Source organism: Bos taurus, chromosome 4, assembly GCF_002263795.3.
Source record: "Bos taurus isolate L1 Dominette 01449 registration number 42190680 breed Hereford chromosome 4, ARS-UCD2.0, whole genome shotgun sequence".
Taxonomy (NCBI): domain Eukaryota; kingdom Metazoa; phylum Chordata; class Mammalia; order Artiodactyla; family Bovidae; genus Bos; species Bos taurus.
The window spans coordinates 69,122,304-69,136,440 of record NC_037331.1 but is presented as its reverse complement, the minus strand read 5'-3'; the positions used below and the strand labels follow the sequence as shown (position 1 = coordinate 69,136,440).

The window sequence follows — 14,137 nt, the reverse complement described above, 5'->3', positions numbered from 1 at the left end:
CCTACGCCTTTCTAAACTTGGTTTTCAGTACACTCAGCAGCTGTCTCTCAAATCTAAAGGAAGACAATCAGCTTATCAGCACTCTCACATATTTCCAAAAAAGGAAACTGAATTACCTTCTTTGAAAATGTCTATTGCATACATTTATTCATCTCAAAAGAAACACAAGAATAATAAAAACTAGCATATGAAACAGATTTTACTCACGTTCTCAAACAAAAATTGATAGTTTTCAAAACAATTATCCTTTAGAAATGTCACCTATGAGCTCGCAGCCACAGGCCCTCCTGTTCCCATCACCACTATAAAGTAATCTCTACAGGATTAAATGGTGTTGGGTTGGTATCTTCCCTCTGCCTCACCAAAGTCTTCCATGTATAACTGAAGGTTATACAAATTAGGTTAACAAATTTCTGCCACAATGAACCCCAAGAACCACAAAACCTAAGAATGTTAAACACAGATTTCTGTATCAAAAGACTGTGCAGGGTAGATTCTAGATAAGCTTTTTAATTTTATTCTCAGCAGGGGGAGCTAGCACTCTCATCTTGAAAGTCTAGGTATACAACATGGAAATTTAAATTTTTGATTCCAACTATCGAATTTCAGCATGTGTCAGATTTTCCTATTGAAAATCTCTGCAAGGGAAAAAAAAAATGACAGGTTTAACAAAACTTGAAAATTTACCTTTGTCTTGAGATTCCTGAAGATAACTGTAAAAGAAAGCAATAACATATTTTAAAATAAAGGTTAACAAATCAAAATAAGATCTAATCAGTGGCAATGATTCAAATCTATTTTAAAATCTATACTATGAATATATATTTAAAGAAAAAAATACTTCCTATCCTGAAATGGTAATTCCAAAAGGCTAATGAATTTATACTAAAGATATTTTTAAAGACTCAAGTTACAGTAGTAAAATTAGAATATATTATTAATATGTACAACTTAAATTACACTTATTCATTTGAGTATCTGGAGGTATTTTCCATATTTATGTTGAAATTCTCAACCTACCTAAACCTTATCAGTGAAACCAAATATTTTCTCAAATAATCAAAATGAACAGTTGGATTTTGCAAAAATACTTAGAAAAATAGATAATCAAGAGCCTTCACAAAAAAAGGTATTATGATAAGCATGTCTGTTTTTAAAAATTATTATAGTAGAAATATAGTTTGTCCTTTAAAATACTTCAATTAGATTAGAATCTAAAAAATTTAATTCCACAATTATCGGTCCTTCATTAAAATGTTAATTACATTTCTTCTAAGTAAGAAATAAGTAATAAAAGGCAAGTAAGTGACTTACATAGACTTTACATCTTTTATCTTCTTAACAAGGGCGTCTCTCTTTTCCTTTGCTTTCTTGGATAAATTTTCCCCTCTCAGTATGTCTGCTACAAATGTTTCAACATCTAAACCATGAAATATAAGAAAAAGGACACAAATTATAGGAAAGAATCATTTTTTTGTGAAGACAAATAGGATAATGATTGTTTCTACCCATAAGTGTTAATATCTGTACAATTTGTTACACTTATTTATCAATCCAAAGCATAACAGTTGAAGTATGCTTCAAACACTAAATTGGACAAATCTGTTCACCACTTAGCTAATAAAATGTGTATGTTCTACTTATGCTTAGCACAGCGAATGCTATTTGAATGTTTGGCATCATTAAACCAGGAAGAAACATGCACATTTTAATAAACTACGGTGCCCCATAAACAAATTCTCTTGTATAAAAGCAAGCACAGAGTTTACATGCATATGTTACTATCATTTTATAGTATTTTATAAGTTCCTGTATGAACAAGTCATTCACAATATTATATCAATAAAAGCTAATGTCTCTGGCAAAGGCTGCTTTTCCCAGCATAATCAATTTTCAGTCATATGTCATGCTTAACCACTTTAAAGGGAAAAAAAAAAAAATCCCTTATTCTAGCCAAGATTTCCAAATCAAACCCTCCTCTTAGGTTCCTACCTGCCCCACCCACTCTGGCAAGCTATTCTCAAATAAAAAAGATAATCAGTTGCGTGATTTTGTGTGCTCCTGCATCCTGTCTTGGCATTACTACCTGGAAATACTTCTTTAAATAAAGGAAAAAGTGGCAAAAATACATTTATCCACTATTTTAAAATATAGTAACCAACAGAAAAGATTTCTATGGCCTCATGCAACATTTTCACACAGCTTCTTTTTTTAATTTAATAAACTTTTATGCTGCTTTCTAATTCTAATATGCAATGCCATCTAATTCTTACTGGTTTGATTTTATAATGGCCCCACTCTTATTGTTCATGAAATACTGTACAACTTTAACTTTATAATCTGAATTTCAAATCTCAATGAGATATTTAATATAGAGGATACCATTAAATTTTTTTCAGTAGGTATGCCTATAAACCACCCATATTTCATATTGAAGAGATGTGTATATGTTCTATTTTCTTTTTATTTAACTAATTTGTCTCCTAACTCACACTGATATAAAGATGGTATCAAAACATACAATAAGATTATATTCAGTCAATTCAAAGCAGTATAACAAATAGTCTTTCAACTGTACTTATAATTAGCAAGTTAAAACCTAATATTTGAAATAGATGTTACAATTGATCTTAAATTCTTGATTACAAAAGTAACTTGATCCAATGAGCAAAGCTGATTAAACTGTTATTCTACACACTCGTAATAAATTATGTAAAGGTGAGTTTTCAATAAATCAATATGACAAGTGAAATAATTAAAATTTAGTCTTGGAATAATTTTTTTAAAATAGCTCTCTGGTTTGAAGTCCATTACTGACGTGTTAAAAGTACGTATCTGAAAAAACAAAAGCGAAATGTCACAGCTTCTCTTTCCTTGAGCTGTCCATGTTTCGAAGAGGGGGACACAGAGACATAATCTAGTACCAGTGCAAATTAGACCCACACCTTTAAATGAGTTCAAAACAACCAGACATAAAAAAGCACTCTCTTCCCAACTCTAAATTTTGTACCCAGAGGAGTAAGCAACCTCTGGACATTCAGATTATTAGCTGAAATGGAAAAAATCATTGGCTTCTCTGAGATGACTCCAATAAATCTACTAAGAAAGTGAAGTTAGAGGAGTAGCACCTCTTACTCCAAGTACACTCAGTACTTGGGAGAATCACTGGCATAATGACTTGTAAATAGTGTGCTTAATTTAACTTTCACTCAGTATTTGTCTTTAATTTCCTCATCCACACGAGTATTTAATTGCCTATTTTACATTTTCACTATACAATTCAAGTTTAAACAAATGGGATCTATTTTCTATCTCCGGAAGCAATAACAGAACGAATTGCAGCCCAAGAGCTATTCCTTTACAAGGTCTTTTCAGTTCTATAAAAACTCATAAAACAAAAAGCTGTAACGTTCTATATAGTGTTTCCTAACAGTGCTGAACTGAACAACAGTGCCAAAAATTTTTTTAATTATTGAGGCTATGCTATTTTATGAGGAAATTCTTGTTGAAAGAGTGTGAGACTGCAGGAAGAATATGCCTCATTTGTTTTCTTAGGGGGAGGCGATTCAGAGATTGCTCAAGGGGAAAATTCTGTATTTTTAGAGTAGTCAATGTATTTATTCCTAAACTTATGCCAGACAAACGGTTTAAGGCAACAAAAAAAGATTTAATAAACATTGATTTTTAAAGATTACTTCACAAAGGAGATATGAAAAGCATAGAACCTGCTTTGGTTCCACGCCCCCCCCTTTTTTTTCTATTTTTTTTTTTTTAACCAAGTAAGAACTTCAAAGTGGAAGTGATTCCTGCAATAATCTTAGTCTGTTGGTGCCCACAAACTCAACTGGTCTTCAAGTTTTTGAAATCTTCTTTTTTTTTTTCTTTCTTTCTGAAAATCCATAGAGTGCCCATTTATTTTGAAATCGAACTAAACCAGCCTCTCGCAGACACAGGCGACCCCGTGGACGTGCCCGCGGCCTTCGCCGAGCACCAACCCGCTCCCACGGCGCAAAGACAGAGTGTGTGCTGAGAAGTTTCTCTGGCTTCACCGTGAGATGCTTGAGCTCCGCAGTCCGAGACACTCGGTATGTTAAGCCCCAGGGTTCCCGTCATCAGAGCTGGGAGCAAAGAGCACTGGTTTGGGGCAGTGCTCTCGCTAGACAAATGGGACTGGATCTGTGACTTTGTAGCTCAGAGCCAGGGTTGTATTTCAAAAGCCAGCAATAAAAGTCCTAGCGAATGAAGCACTTCTCTGGCAGGTTGGAAGAGATCTGAAGCTTTTTATTGTGCTCTGAATAGCCTTGCAAACGGTAAACTAGCAAGCCCTCTCCTGCCTTCCTTTAGGGGTCGTGTCCCTCTGTTAATATGTAGATTTCACCGACTCCAGACTGCCTGTAATTCGGGGAACAGCCGTAATTCGATTACAAGAAAAGGTCAGCCTGCGTCTTCGCTGGCCTCTTGGCCTGGTGAGTTCGATAGAATTCCTCATTCTCAGAGGAGGAAATCTTGGCTCACTCGCGTACTCCGCGGAAGAGGAGAAGCTTAGGGACCCACCCGGCCACGTGGAGAAAGCGCAGTTCCGGTGCCCCCTAAACATCAGGTCAACCCCTATCGCCGCTCTGCGCAGTCACTTAGACCGCAGGTCAGCGCCGCCTGCATTTAACCCCATCTCCATCCGCTTCTGTCCCCAAGTCATCATCAAGGAAGAAGTTACTCAGCGAATACAAATGTGGTGGTGATTTTTGCTCCTATTACACCTTAACACCGTCAAGAGTAAACCTGATCTCCCAGTATAACTGTAAAGATACGGGGGAGAGGGCCGCTGAAAATAATCTGATTTGCGAATGCTCTGTAGATAAATATTAAGGTCTGAAAACAGAATTAAAAGATGATATCATGTCTTGGCTCGGCAATCCTCAAACAGTTTAAGTAAGAAACCTCTCAATAATCATCTCAATCCCTAACAGGCAAATACTTAACACACCCCAAATCACCACATGGTACTCCAATTTTCCTTTTTTTTTTTCTTTCTTCTCTTGTACATAGGACCCCCTAGAAAAACTGCCACTCATCTCCCCCCTAGAGTCCCAGAGGCTAGGACAGGTATATAATACACACACACACACACACACACACACACACACACACACACGCAAGCGCTCACACGAACAGTTTACTACCAGTTTCCATACTGATTACAGAGTGAAAAAGTGAAACCACACGAGGTTATACCAGTTTTTAAATTCTTGCAAACTATAAACTTTCAGCTTCTCCAAGCTGAGTACATAGCACAGGTTCCTACTCTTAAACAAAGCCAGGGTTTGACCACTTGCCTTCACATCCTCCACCAGCAAACAGCCTGGAATATGACTTCCAGACTGGTGAGCGTTAACAAGTCACAGAGGTAACACCTGGTGTGTCTTCTGCCTAGTCCCCCAATCAACCAATACTTCACCTCCCTGGGCAGGCATGCAAGTGTGCAGACACACACACACACACACACACACACACCCCCTCTGTGATGGCCTGAACTGTACAGGAGAGAGAGGCAAGAATTAGACTGAATCCACCACCACGTGCTCAGCCCCGTATCAACAAAATGAGTGTGAAACCAATCAAACCATACCCCCATGCCCCAGATGGCCTCACGACTTAATTCCACAACTTTCTCTACTTTATGAATTGGGCCAAGTTCCACTTAGTGTTCACTGACGTGCTATCACTAAACTTAATGTGGTAAGAATTCCAGCCTAGAATTGAAGTTGGCACCAAAACAAAAAGAGAAGCTTTTCATCTCTGGTAAAGGAGGGTACAGTCTTACCAAACACAAACTGGTGAAAACATAAAATCTGTTAAACTGGGTACATGTATACCAATTAAGCTCAATGCCCAAAGTTGGGAAATGGCTAATTGAAAAGTTATTGATTTGTCTAATAAATGTCTTTCTCTTGATTACCCGAGCACTTTTATAGGTCATGGTTGAACTGTGGACTTTTCAAACATGGAAAAGGGGACATGAGCAAGCACAAGAAGTTCTCACAGTATGATAAGTAAAACATACGTGAGTCTTACCATCCATTTATCTCACAAAATTTTCAAAATTGGCTTTGGAGGCTAAGTGATTTATTTTGATAGAAAACTGGACTGTTGAAGAATAGAGATGAACATTTTTTGCCTCTAAAAGATGACTCTTGATAAATAGCACTTTAAAATGATCAAAATCTTATTTTCAAAGAAGCCACAGTGAATAAAACAATAATCTGAGATTTACACTATATTCACCATTAGGTAGCATCTATTGTAATGTGTTCACCATGTGATTGAAAAAGAAATGTAAACTCAGTGGAATGAAAAAGATAGACTTAGCTTTAATTGAAAAAGACAAACTAAGTGAATAATGAGTATATAAAAACTAGCCTATGCCACTTTTATCACCCATATATGACACTTAATCTTAAATTTATGAGAGAACTGAACTGTGTTTCAAATCACCGAGGCTCTTCTTACTCTGTTGTTTCCACCTTCTTTCCAGTAATGCTGGATAAAGTAGAGCTAAACTCATTTAGAAATTTTTAAATTTTTATACTTCTTCTTTTTAGTATATTTAAATTTCTTTTTTAAAAGAAAACCAGTGATAATTTGGATTGAGTAACTATAAAATTATGCATACAAGCATACGATCAAGAGCTTTGTTTAGTAATCTGAGATGAAAATACTTTAAAAGGAAAGTCTTGGGGAAAAAAAGCCAATCAAAAATTCCTGCCAAGAAAAAGTAGGATATTGTATGCTTAACATGGGCAAATAATTCTCCTAACGTCACATCTTAAGTCATCTATGGTATCTGACCCACATAAGAAACTATCAGTTTCTTGTCCCTTGATTTACAAACATATATTCCTACTTCTAGAAGACAAAATCTTAGAAGTGTCATGGACTGATTTCACTGTAAGATCAAATGTTCTCCTATCAACTTTAAACTCATTAGTTATTACTGTCAAAATGGGGCAGGCTTGTTCTTACTCTATAGGAAAAACCAGGTGCTAAGGAAGTAGGTGACCATTGGTGACTCAGTAGGTGGCACTCTTCCCTTAATCCATACTTGGCCAATGCCCCAGAAGGAAGTTATGGGGCATGAGATATACTATAAATGATTTTCAGAAGACAAACAAAACCAAAATGTTGACCAAATTGTAAATGGAACTTCAAAGGTAGAAATCAAACCATAGTATTCTTAGCATTCAAAAAGGAAAAAAAAAAAAAAAAGGTGTACCTATATCTCAGCTGAATTGCATTACTTATCTAGTGTCCCTACAGGGATTATCAATTATATGTGAAGGTTTTTTAAAATGTCCTAGAAATTCCCAATAGAGGAAAATGCAATATTTCTAATCAAGACTGCCAAGTGAACAAACTCTCAGGGTCACTTTGCAGACACAGCTCTCGTTATTGTTTGTTTTGGGTTTGATTTTTTTCAGAGTACATACTGACAACCACCATTTTCTTCCTTCAACATTGGTTTCATTTTCTATCTCAATGAAAAGAAACTAGCATTTTCCTACAGCTTTCCTTTTTAAATGTGCTGTCCTAATACAAATCAATGAGAATATCAGACTGCAAACCAGGAACAGACCAGTATTCAAAGGGAGATTAAACAAGATTGGGGGAGGGGGGTTAATTCCTCTCACTTTCTTGCCTGCCTGGAGGAAAAACTCACATAAATCAAGATTATTCTTGCTGTTCATCCTAGTCAAAATATTTGGACGTGGGAGAAGATTATATGGACAAAATTTGGGATTATCCTTTGTTTCTATTTATCCAAGCTAAACTTGTTCTTCCATTGCTGTGAAAAAAAAAAATTAAAGTTTGCCTGTATTGCATGTGGCAGTTTGCAACTTGCTTTTAACAAAAATCTGTATGTTTTTTTCTACTCATGGAACAAAAAAATAATGCAACATTTTTTATAAAAAGTATAGGTTTTCAACATTGAATATACTGATTTCATGGAAATATGAATAACTACAAACTATATAGCCACTTTCTAAAGTGCATCATCAAATGCGAGTTAAGAATGATAACCTCTATGGATTTTTGCATTTCTACAAAATGCAAAGGAATAGGAAAGGAATAGGAAGGAGGGGGAACAAACATTGAAAAGAAAGACTAAAATTACTATAATCAGAAGGAAAAATAAAAGAGAAAGAAAATAATAAATTGATAAGAATACATTTGAGCACATACTTCTATCAAGCAGTTGAAATGTCAAACATTTAATACATCTGAGTGACACAATAATTTGGATAAAGGGAACACAGAACATAATGGAAGCTATCCAAACATTTTTTTTGATAGGCATATCTTTTGCTTTGATTCTTTCTTTCTGAAGGGATTTTAAACGCTTGCAAAGTTTAGTTCTGTATCTTTCCTGCCTTGGAATTCTAGCATAGTGCCATGCATTCTAAAAGCACTCAACTGTTAACTACAACCACCACTGCCAACATGTCCTTAGTTTCAAAGAACGAACCAGGTAAGCCAGCAATACCTTTAAAATTCAAACCAGTGCCAACTCTTCTTCTATAGTTTTAATAATTTTAAATCTAACCATACCCTGTTAGTCAAACACTTGAATAAAACGAAATGTGAATAAAACTGCTGATCTCACTTATTCTTTAAAACTTCTCTACAAAAATAAGATTTTAATTAAAGTCAGCCATAAAACATTAACTACTTTTCTTCAAATGGCTAGTTTAAAAAGAAAACTGAGAAACATTGGTTCACTTGTTTCATTTCTTTAAAGTATATCTCATCATAGATATTTATATTTCCTCATAGCCATACCTCTTGAAAATACAGTATAAGCCAAATTTGTCATTGCTAGAACTTTAATGTTTTAATAGTTCTTAGTATTTCATGTGTTTTAATATGTGATTTACTTCAATAATGTGAGATACTGAAAATGTCAAGAAGATTATTTTTGAAATGCTAATTTCAGATATTATGTATTATCTGACTACAGAGCAGAGAAATGGCTAAAGTATATACAAAGTTAGCAATGGCAGATAACTTAAGTATTATTTAATTCTGAGCTTTCAATTAAATTACCCAAGGGCTACATGAAATACTTGTAATCCATGGGGATCAGAAAATAGAGTCTCATAACCTATATATCATACTATCTGCAAATTATGCCAGTGGGATCCAGATTACAAACTGTCTACTGTGAGCTATCAAGCTTTAAAAGCATGTATCCAGGGGTCTATGCTTTACTTCTTAAACTCAAAAATTCAGACCTAAAATATCCTGAAAATGGTGACTTCTCTTTTTAGAGTTATGATAAACAGTTCTCCAACCTGGTTAAATAATATTCTAAGCAAGGAATCCCAGCATGGTAACAACAAACATGTTAACTGTAGTAAAACAAAATCAGCACTCACTTCAAACTCTCATAGAATGGAATAAAAGCTGCCTTGACTCAGTCCCTACAGTTCTTTCAGTATATCCCACAATGGTACCCATTAACAAGCATTTCTTAGAGTAAAACACTACCCCACCACAAATGCATTCATAACACTGCAATCATGTTCACAAAACATGTCTGCATTCATACACTATTAGTTTTATTTTCTCTAACAGCATATTAAGAGATTTAGTCTCACAGTGCTCTAACAGTAACTACATATAATGCCACATTTTAAATATTGCTTTAAGAGTTAAAATAAATTGTATCATAGGCATCTAAGAGAAACTTTTAACCCACTTTTTCTTGACCAATATTGAAAGATACCTAAACCAAAAATTTTAGATCAAAATTCAATATTCAGAATTCTGATGTACACATGACAAAGTGAATAATGGGAAGAATTCCAGAGCATCAGGATAGGTAAAAATTTTGCTACCCCAGAAAAGGACGTATTTTCTACGTTGTGCAGAAATATGTTTTTATTGGCCCCTAGCGAAAATATACATCTCCCATACTAGATAACGAAGTAGCAGTGGATTTGTAACAGCCTTGAAGAATGCATCTTTAATTCCTAAGTTCCTACAAACGGTCACTTAAGACTGAAAAGGGGAAGATGGGGGTGCAAATACGAAATACTGTACATTCATTGTCACAGGAAGCTAGACTTTAACACATCCTTCCCTTTTTGTTGTAACATGTTACTCAGGCTGAAGACAAGTGGTCATTTGAGAGTCAGGCCCCCTTTGAAAGTCTCAAATATGGGTGGGCTGAATGTTCAAGAAAAATGGGAGTTTTAGAAATGACAAACCCTGTGGTCCCATAACCCCTAACTCCTAACCCCTGTAGTTCAGAAATCTTTCTCTTCCATCGGCCAGGGGACCAAAGAACTAGTTCTTTGACTTCTCTCTCCTTCCCCATCTCTTTCTCTCTCTCTCTCTCTCTCTGACACACACACACACACACACACACACAGTCTTCACGACACCCTGATCGCGCGCGTACACACACACACAATCTTCACGATACCCTGATCGCGTTAGTAGAGCCCACCAAGAAGGGCTTCCTCACCATCCTCGCACCAAATTTCAACACACACGCCCACTCCCATTCTCACATCCCACTTCCCCACTCCCAGTCCCGCTCCCACTGGGCAGGAGGCGTGCGGAGAGCCAGGAAGGAGGGTAGAGACTCCGAATGCTTCTGTCCCCGCCGGCTCGCCGTCCCCGCGCCCCCGCCCCCGCCACATTACCCGCCCCCTTCCCGCTTTTTACCTGCCAACAGGTTCCTAATTTCCTCGGGGAGGGGGTAGGGAGCGGAGATACTGCTGGGGTTGGGCATGTTAGGGAGCTCGGGGCGTGAGGGGAAAGGACCTGTGCTGAAAGGGGAACCGACCCGCTAGGGCTGCGGCTGCGATCTAGACTCGGACTATCCCGGTAAGGACAGCGGGGCTAAGAGTCCGGACACTGCCAAGCCGAGGCTCATAACAAGGAAGTCACTGAAGCCCCAGCCACAGCTGCTGGACTCTCGGCCCAGCCCCGCCCGGCAATTTGGGGCGGGGAGGTGGGAGGGGCGGGGGGCGGGGAGGAGGGCCGAAGGGCCTGAGGTCTTAACTGCGCATGTGTAATCCCTAGGTTTTCCTTGCCTCTGAGAAGAGCCTCAGGGGAGGCCACACCCACCGCTACGTGGAGCGGGAGGAGGAGCGGCTGGTGGGAAAGAGCGGACTGGGGCTGCATCACCTGATCCAGCGCCTGAAGCGCTTTGCGGCCATTTTGGTCACTGGTAGCGGCGCAAGTGCTGACCGTTTCTGCACTGTCCCAGAAAATAAGGACTCTGAGGTGCGTCCAGGTTTTCCAATTGAGAGACTTTCTGGTTTTAATAAGTCCCGCCAAGGTTTAACACTTTGCGCAGTACCCCAGATGAAATTTTCGACCGCCCTATTCAGGCCTTCTTTGTCCGATTGCATGATGGCATCAAAGTCCCATCTTCCGCCAGTCCTCCCAGAGAGGCCAGTCCGGAGCTGCTCCAGAGAGCTCTCCGATTGGCTCTTACACTACTCTTCTACGTAATTCAGATTTGGAGGGTGACCGATCTCCCCTACTAGGAAGCGCAGAGTTCTAGTTACAAATAGAAATAGATAGCACTGTCCACCTATAAGCATCAAAGAGAAAATTGCTGTAATTCCATTAAAACGGAATTATAAAATTTGTTCATTGCAACCTGATCGTTTAATCATCAGATACTTACTGAGTATAATCTCAGCAAATTTACTGAGTTTAATCATCAGATACTGTCTTCTAACTCTAAACCTTTTACAGATTTTCTCTAAAACGCAAGAAGACACGTTCTGGTGCCTTTATAGTGTGTGTGTGTGTGTGTGTGTGTGTGTGTAGAAGAAAATATTTTTTCTTCAGATAGGAAACGGAAGATTTTATTGTGGCTCCAATCGCAATATAAATTGTTTATTCCTGTACCGTCCAACCTTCACTAGATCAATGGTCCTTAAACTTTAGTTTGCGTTAGAACCACAGACAGAACTTATTACAATGCAGTATCAAAAGTCCCACTCCCAGAAATTCTGATTCCGTTTAGGATGGAACTTGATTGATTGCATTTTAAACAAGCCCCATTGGTGATTCTGCTACTATACACCCTGTTTATTTTGAGAATCACTTTACTACCTTTGAGCTCCTATAGAACACAAAATGTGTCATAACTTACCTTTCATCCACACCTGGAACCCACAACCTGACACAGAGTAATGGCTCTATTAATATTTGACACCAAATAAATCTCACACAGTAATAAAAAATTAAGTAGTCAAATACAAGTCATTTGTGTATAATTCTCTAAGAAATACACCAAACACTAACTGTGAAAAGTGAAAGTTGCTCAGTCCTGTCTGACTCTTTGCAACCCCATATAGTCTAGGCCAGAATACTGGAGTGGGTAGCCTATCCCTTCTTCAGGGGATCTTCGAACTGGGGTCTCCTGCATAGCAGGTGGATTCTTTACCAACTGAGCTAACAAAACACTAACTGTAAAAGAAAAAATTAAAACATTTTGGAGTTCTCTCAAAACAAAAACCAACACAAAAACTTTTGAATTGTAGTATAACATGCAAAATAACAAAAAGACACCCTAAAACGGAACCTGAAATTCATATTCAGAACTGTGATGAATTATAGACAAACTGTTGAAAATCAGAATTCTTTTTGGTGGAGGTAAAAGTGGATAAAAAGTCATTTTACAATGTAAGTCCTCCAACTTCAAAGAATTGAGAATTATTATTCTTAAACTACCAAATTATTTTCCTAAAGAAGGAAAAAGCAATTTTATTGACATATATTAGGATTTTTCCTCCTTATACAGCTATCACACACAAGTCTTTGTCTTGTCACATTTTTTTTCATTAAACCAGGCCTCCAAATGTTCTTATCCTTTGTTTCTTTCTGATAGAACTGACCAGATTTTTTTTATTCTTGGGTCTCATTTATTTATTTACACTCCATTCATTGCACAAAGGAATTGAGGTGATTTACCCTTGTATCAAATAGACAGCTTTCTGGAGTGGATCAAATGGACACTGTCTACACTACTCATTATGACAAGTCATTCTTGTTAGTGAGAGACAGGAAACTATTAAGATTGCCTTAAAATATATAGCATCTAGTAGTCCAAATAAAAAAGGCAATAACAGAAAATGGACTCTTCGTATAAAACACATTTTCCCTATTTAGGAAACCATTCTCAGACACAGCTTTGTGATAGATTCACTTGGGCAATGCTTTGTATACTCTATCATTTTTACTGTTTATTGTTAAAGTTACTGAAATTGATTATAAGACACAAAGAAAAATAAAGAGAGGCTAGAAGAAATATATTATTTCTCCTTTCCAAATGTTTCCACAACAAAAAATAGGAAGGAAATCAAGTTATACTTTACATTTTAAACTAGTCAGTAAAAAGGAATAATAAATGAAACTTTAAGTCTCAACCTGAGATTCAACAGCTTCTCTACCATTCTGCAGAGGCTAGATTCTGGAAAAATCTCAAGATTTGACTTCTCAAAAGTGCATCTTTTAGTTCAGAGAAGATGTGTGTGTGTGTGTGTGTGTACATACATATTTCCTTATTACTAAAGCTAACCCCCTTCCTTAAATCTTTCAAATTTAGTTTAGCTGAATAAGTATTTGTCCACAGGCTTAGTTTTAAAAGAATCTAAATGAACAATGAAGAAAAAACAGTGAACTAAACAATTTATGTTTCCCTGCCTCTCATCTTTATCTGGCTTTCATAGGCATGTGGAAGAAAAATTATAATTTGTAAGAAAAGGGACAGAGAAAGCTTCTGACACAGACATCAGAAGGGGGATGGGATGGGGAATGCCCCCCTAGCTAGTCTTATCAAGGCCTTATATACTTTTTTCAGACCCACTCCCACACAACATACATCTTAAATTCACAAGATTAGAACGAAAAACATAAAGATATTACCAGACCCACTCCCATAATATACATTTTAAAGTGACAGGATTAGTCAGAAGGTTCTTGTTCAGGAGAAACATGTCCTCGAGCAAGATACATTGTTATATTGACTGGTGCTGCTGCCGCTAAGTCGCTTCAGTTGTGTCCGACTCTGTGCGACCCCACAGACGGCAGCCCACTAGGCTCCTCTGTCCCT

General features: G+C 37.2%; 1 protein-coding gene across 2 annotated transcripts in view; it reads right to left on the bottom strand.

Moving 5' to 3' along the window:
* SKAP2 (src kinase associated phosphoprotein 2) overlaps positions 1–10,954 on the bottom strand; it is a 171,544-nt gene extending 160,590 nt beyond the window's left edge. Inside the window, exons 1-3 of one of the 2 annotated variants that reach the window (XM_024990910.2) lie at positions 10,729–10,954; positions 1,315–1,420; positions 688–713 (exon numbers count right to left, since the gene is read on the bottom strand). In XM_024990910.2, coding sequence (XP_024846678.1) covers positions 688–713; positions 1,315–1,420; positions 10,729–10,795 — 199 coding nt within the window. In that variant the 5' untranslated portion in view covers positions 10,796–10,954. 2 annotated transcript variants of the gene reach the window in all.
* Positions 10,955–14,137: the final 3,183 nt, after the last annotated feature.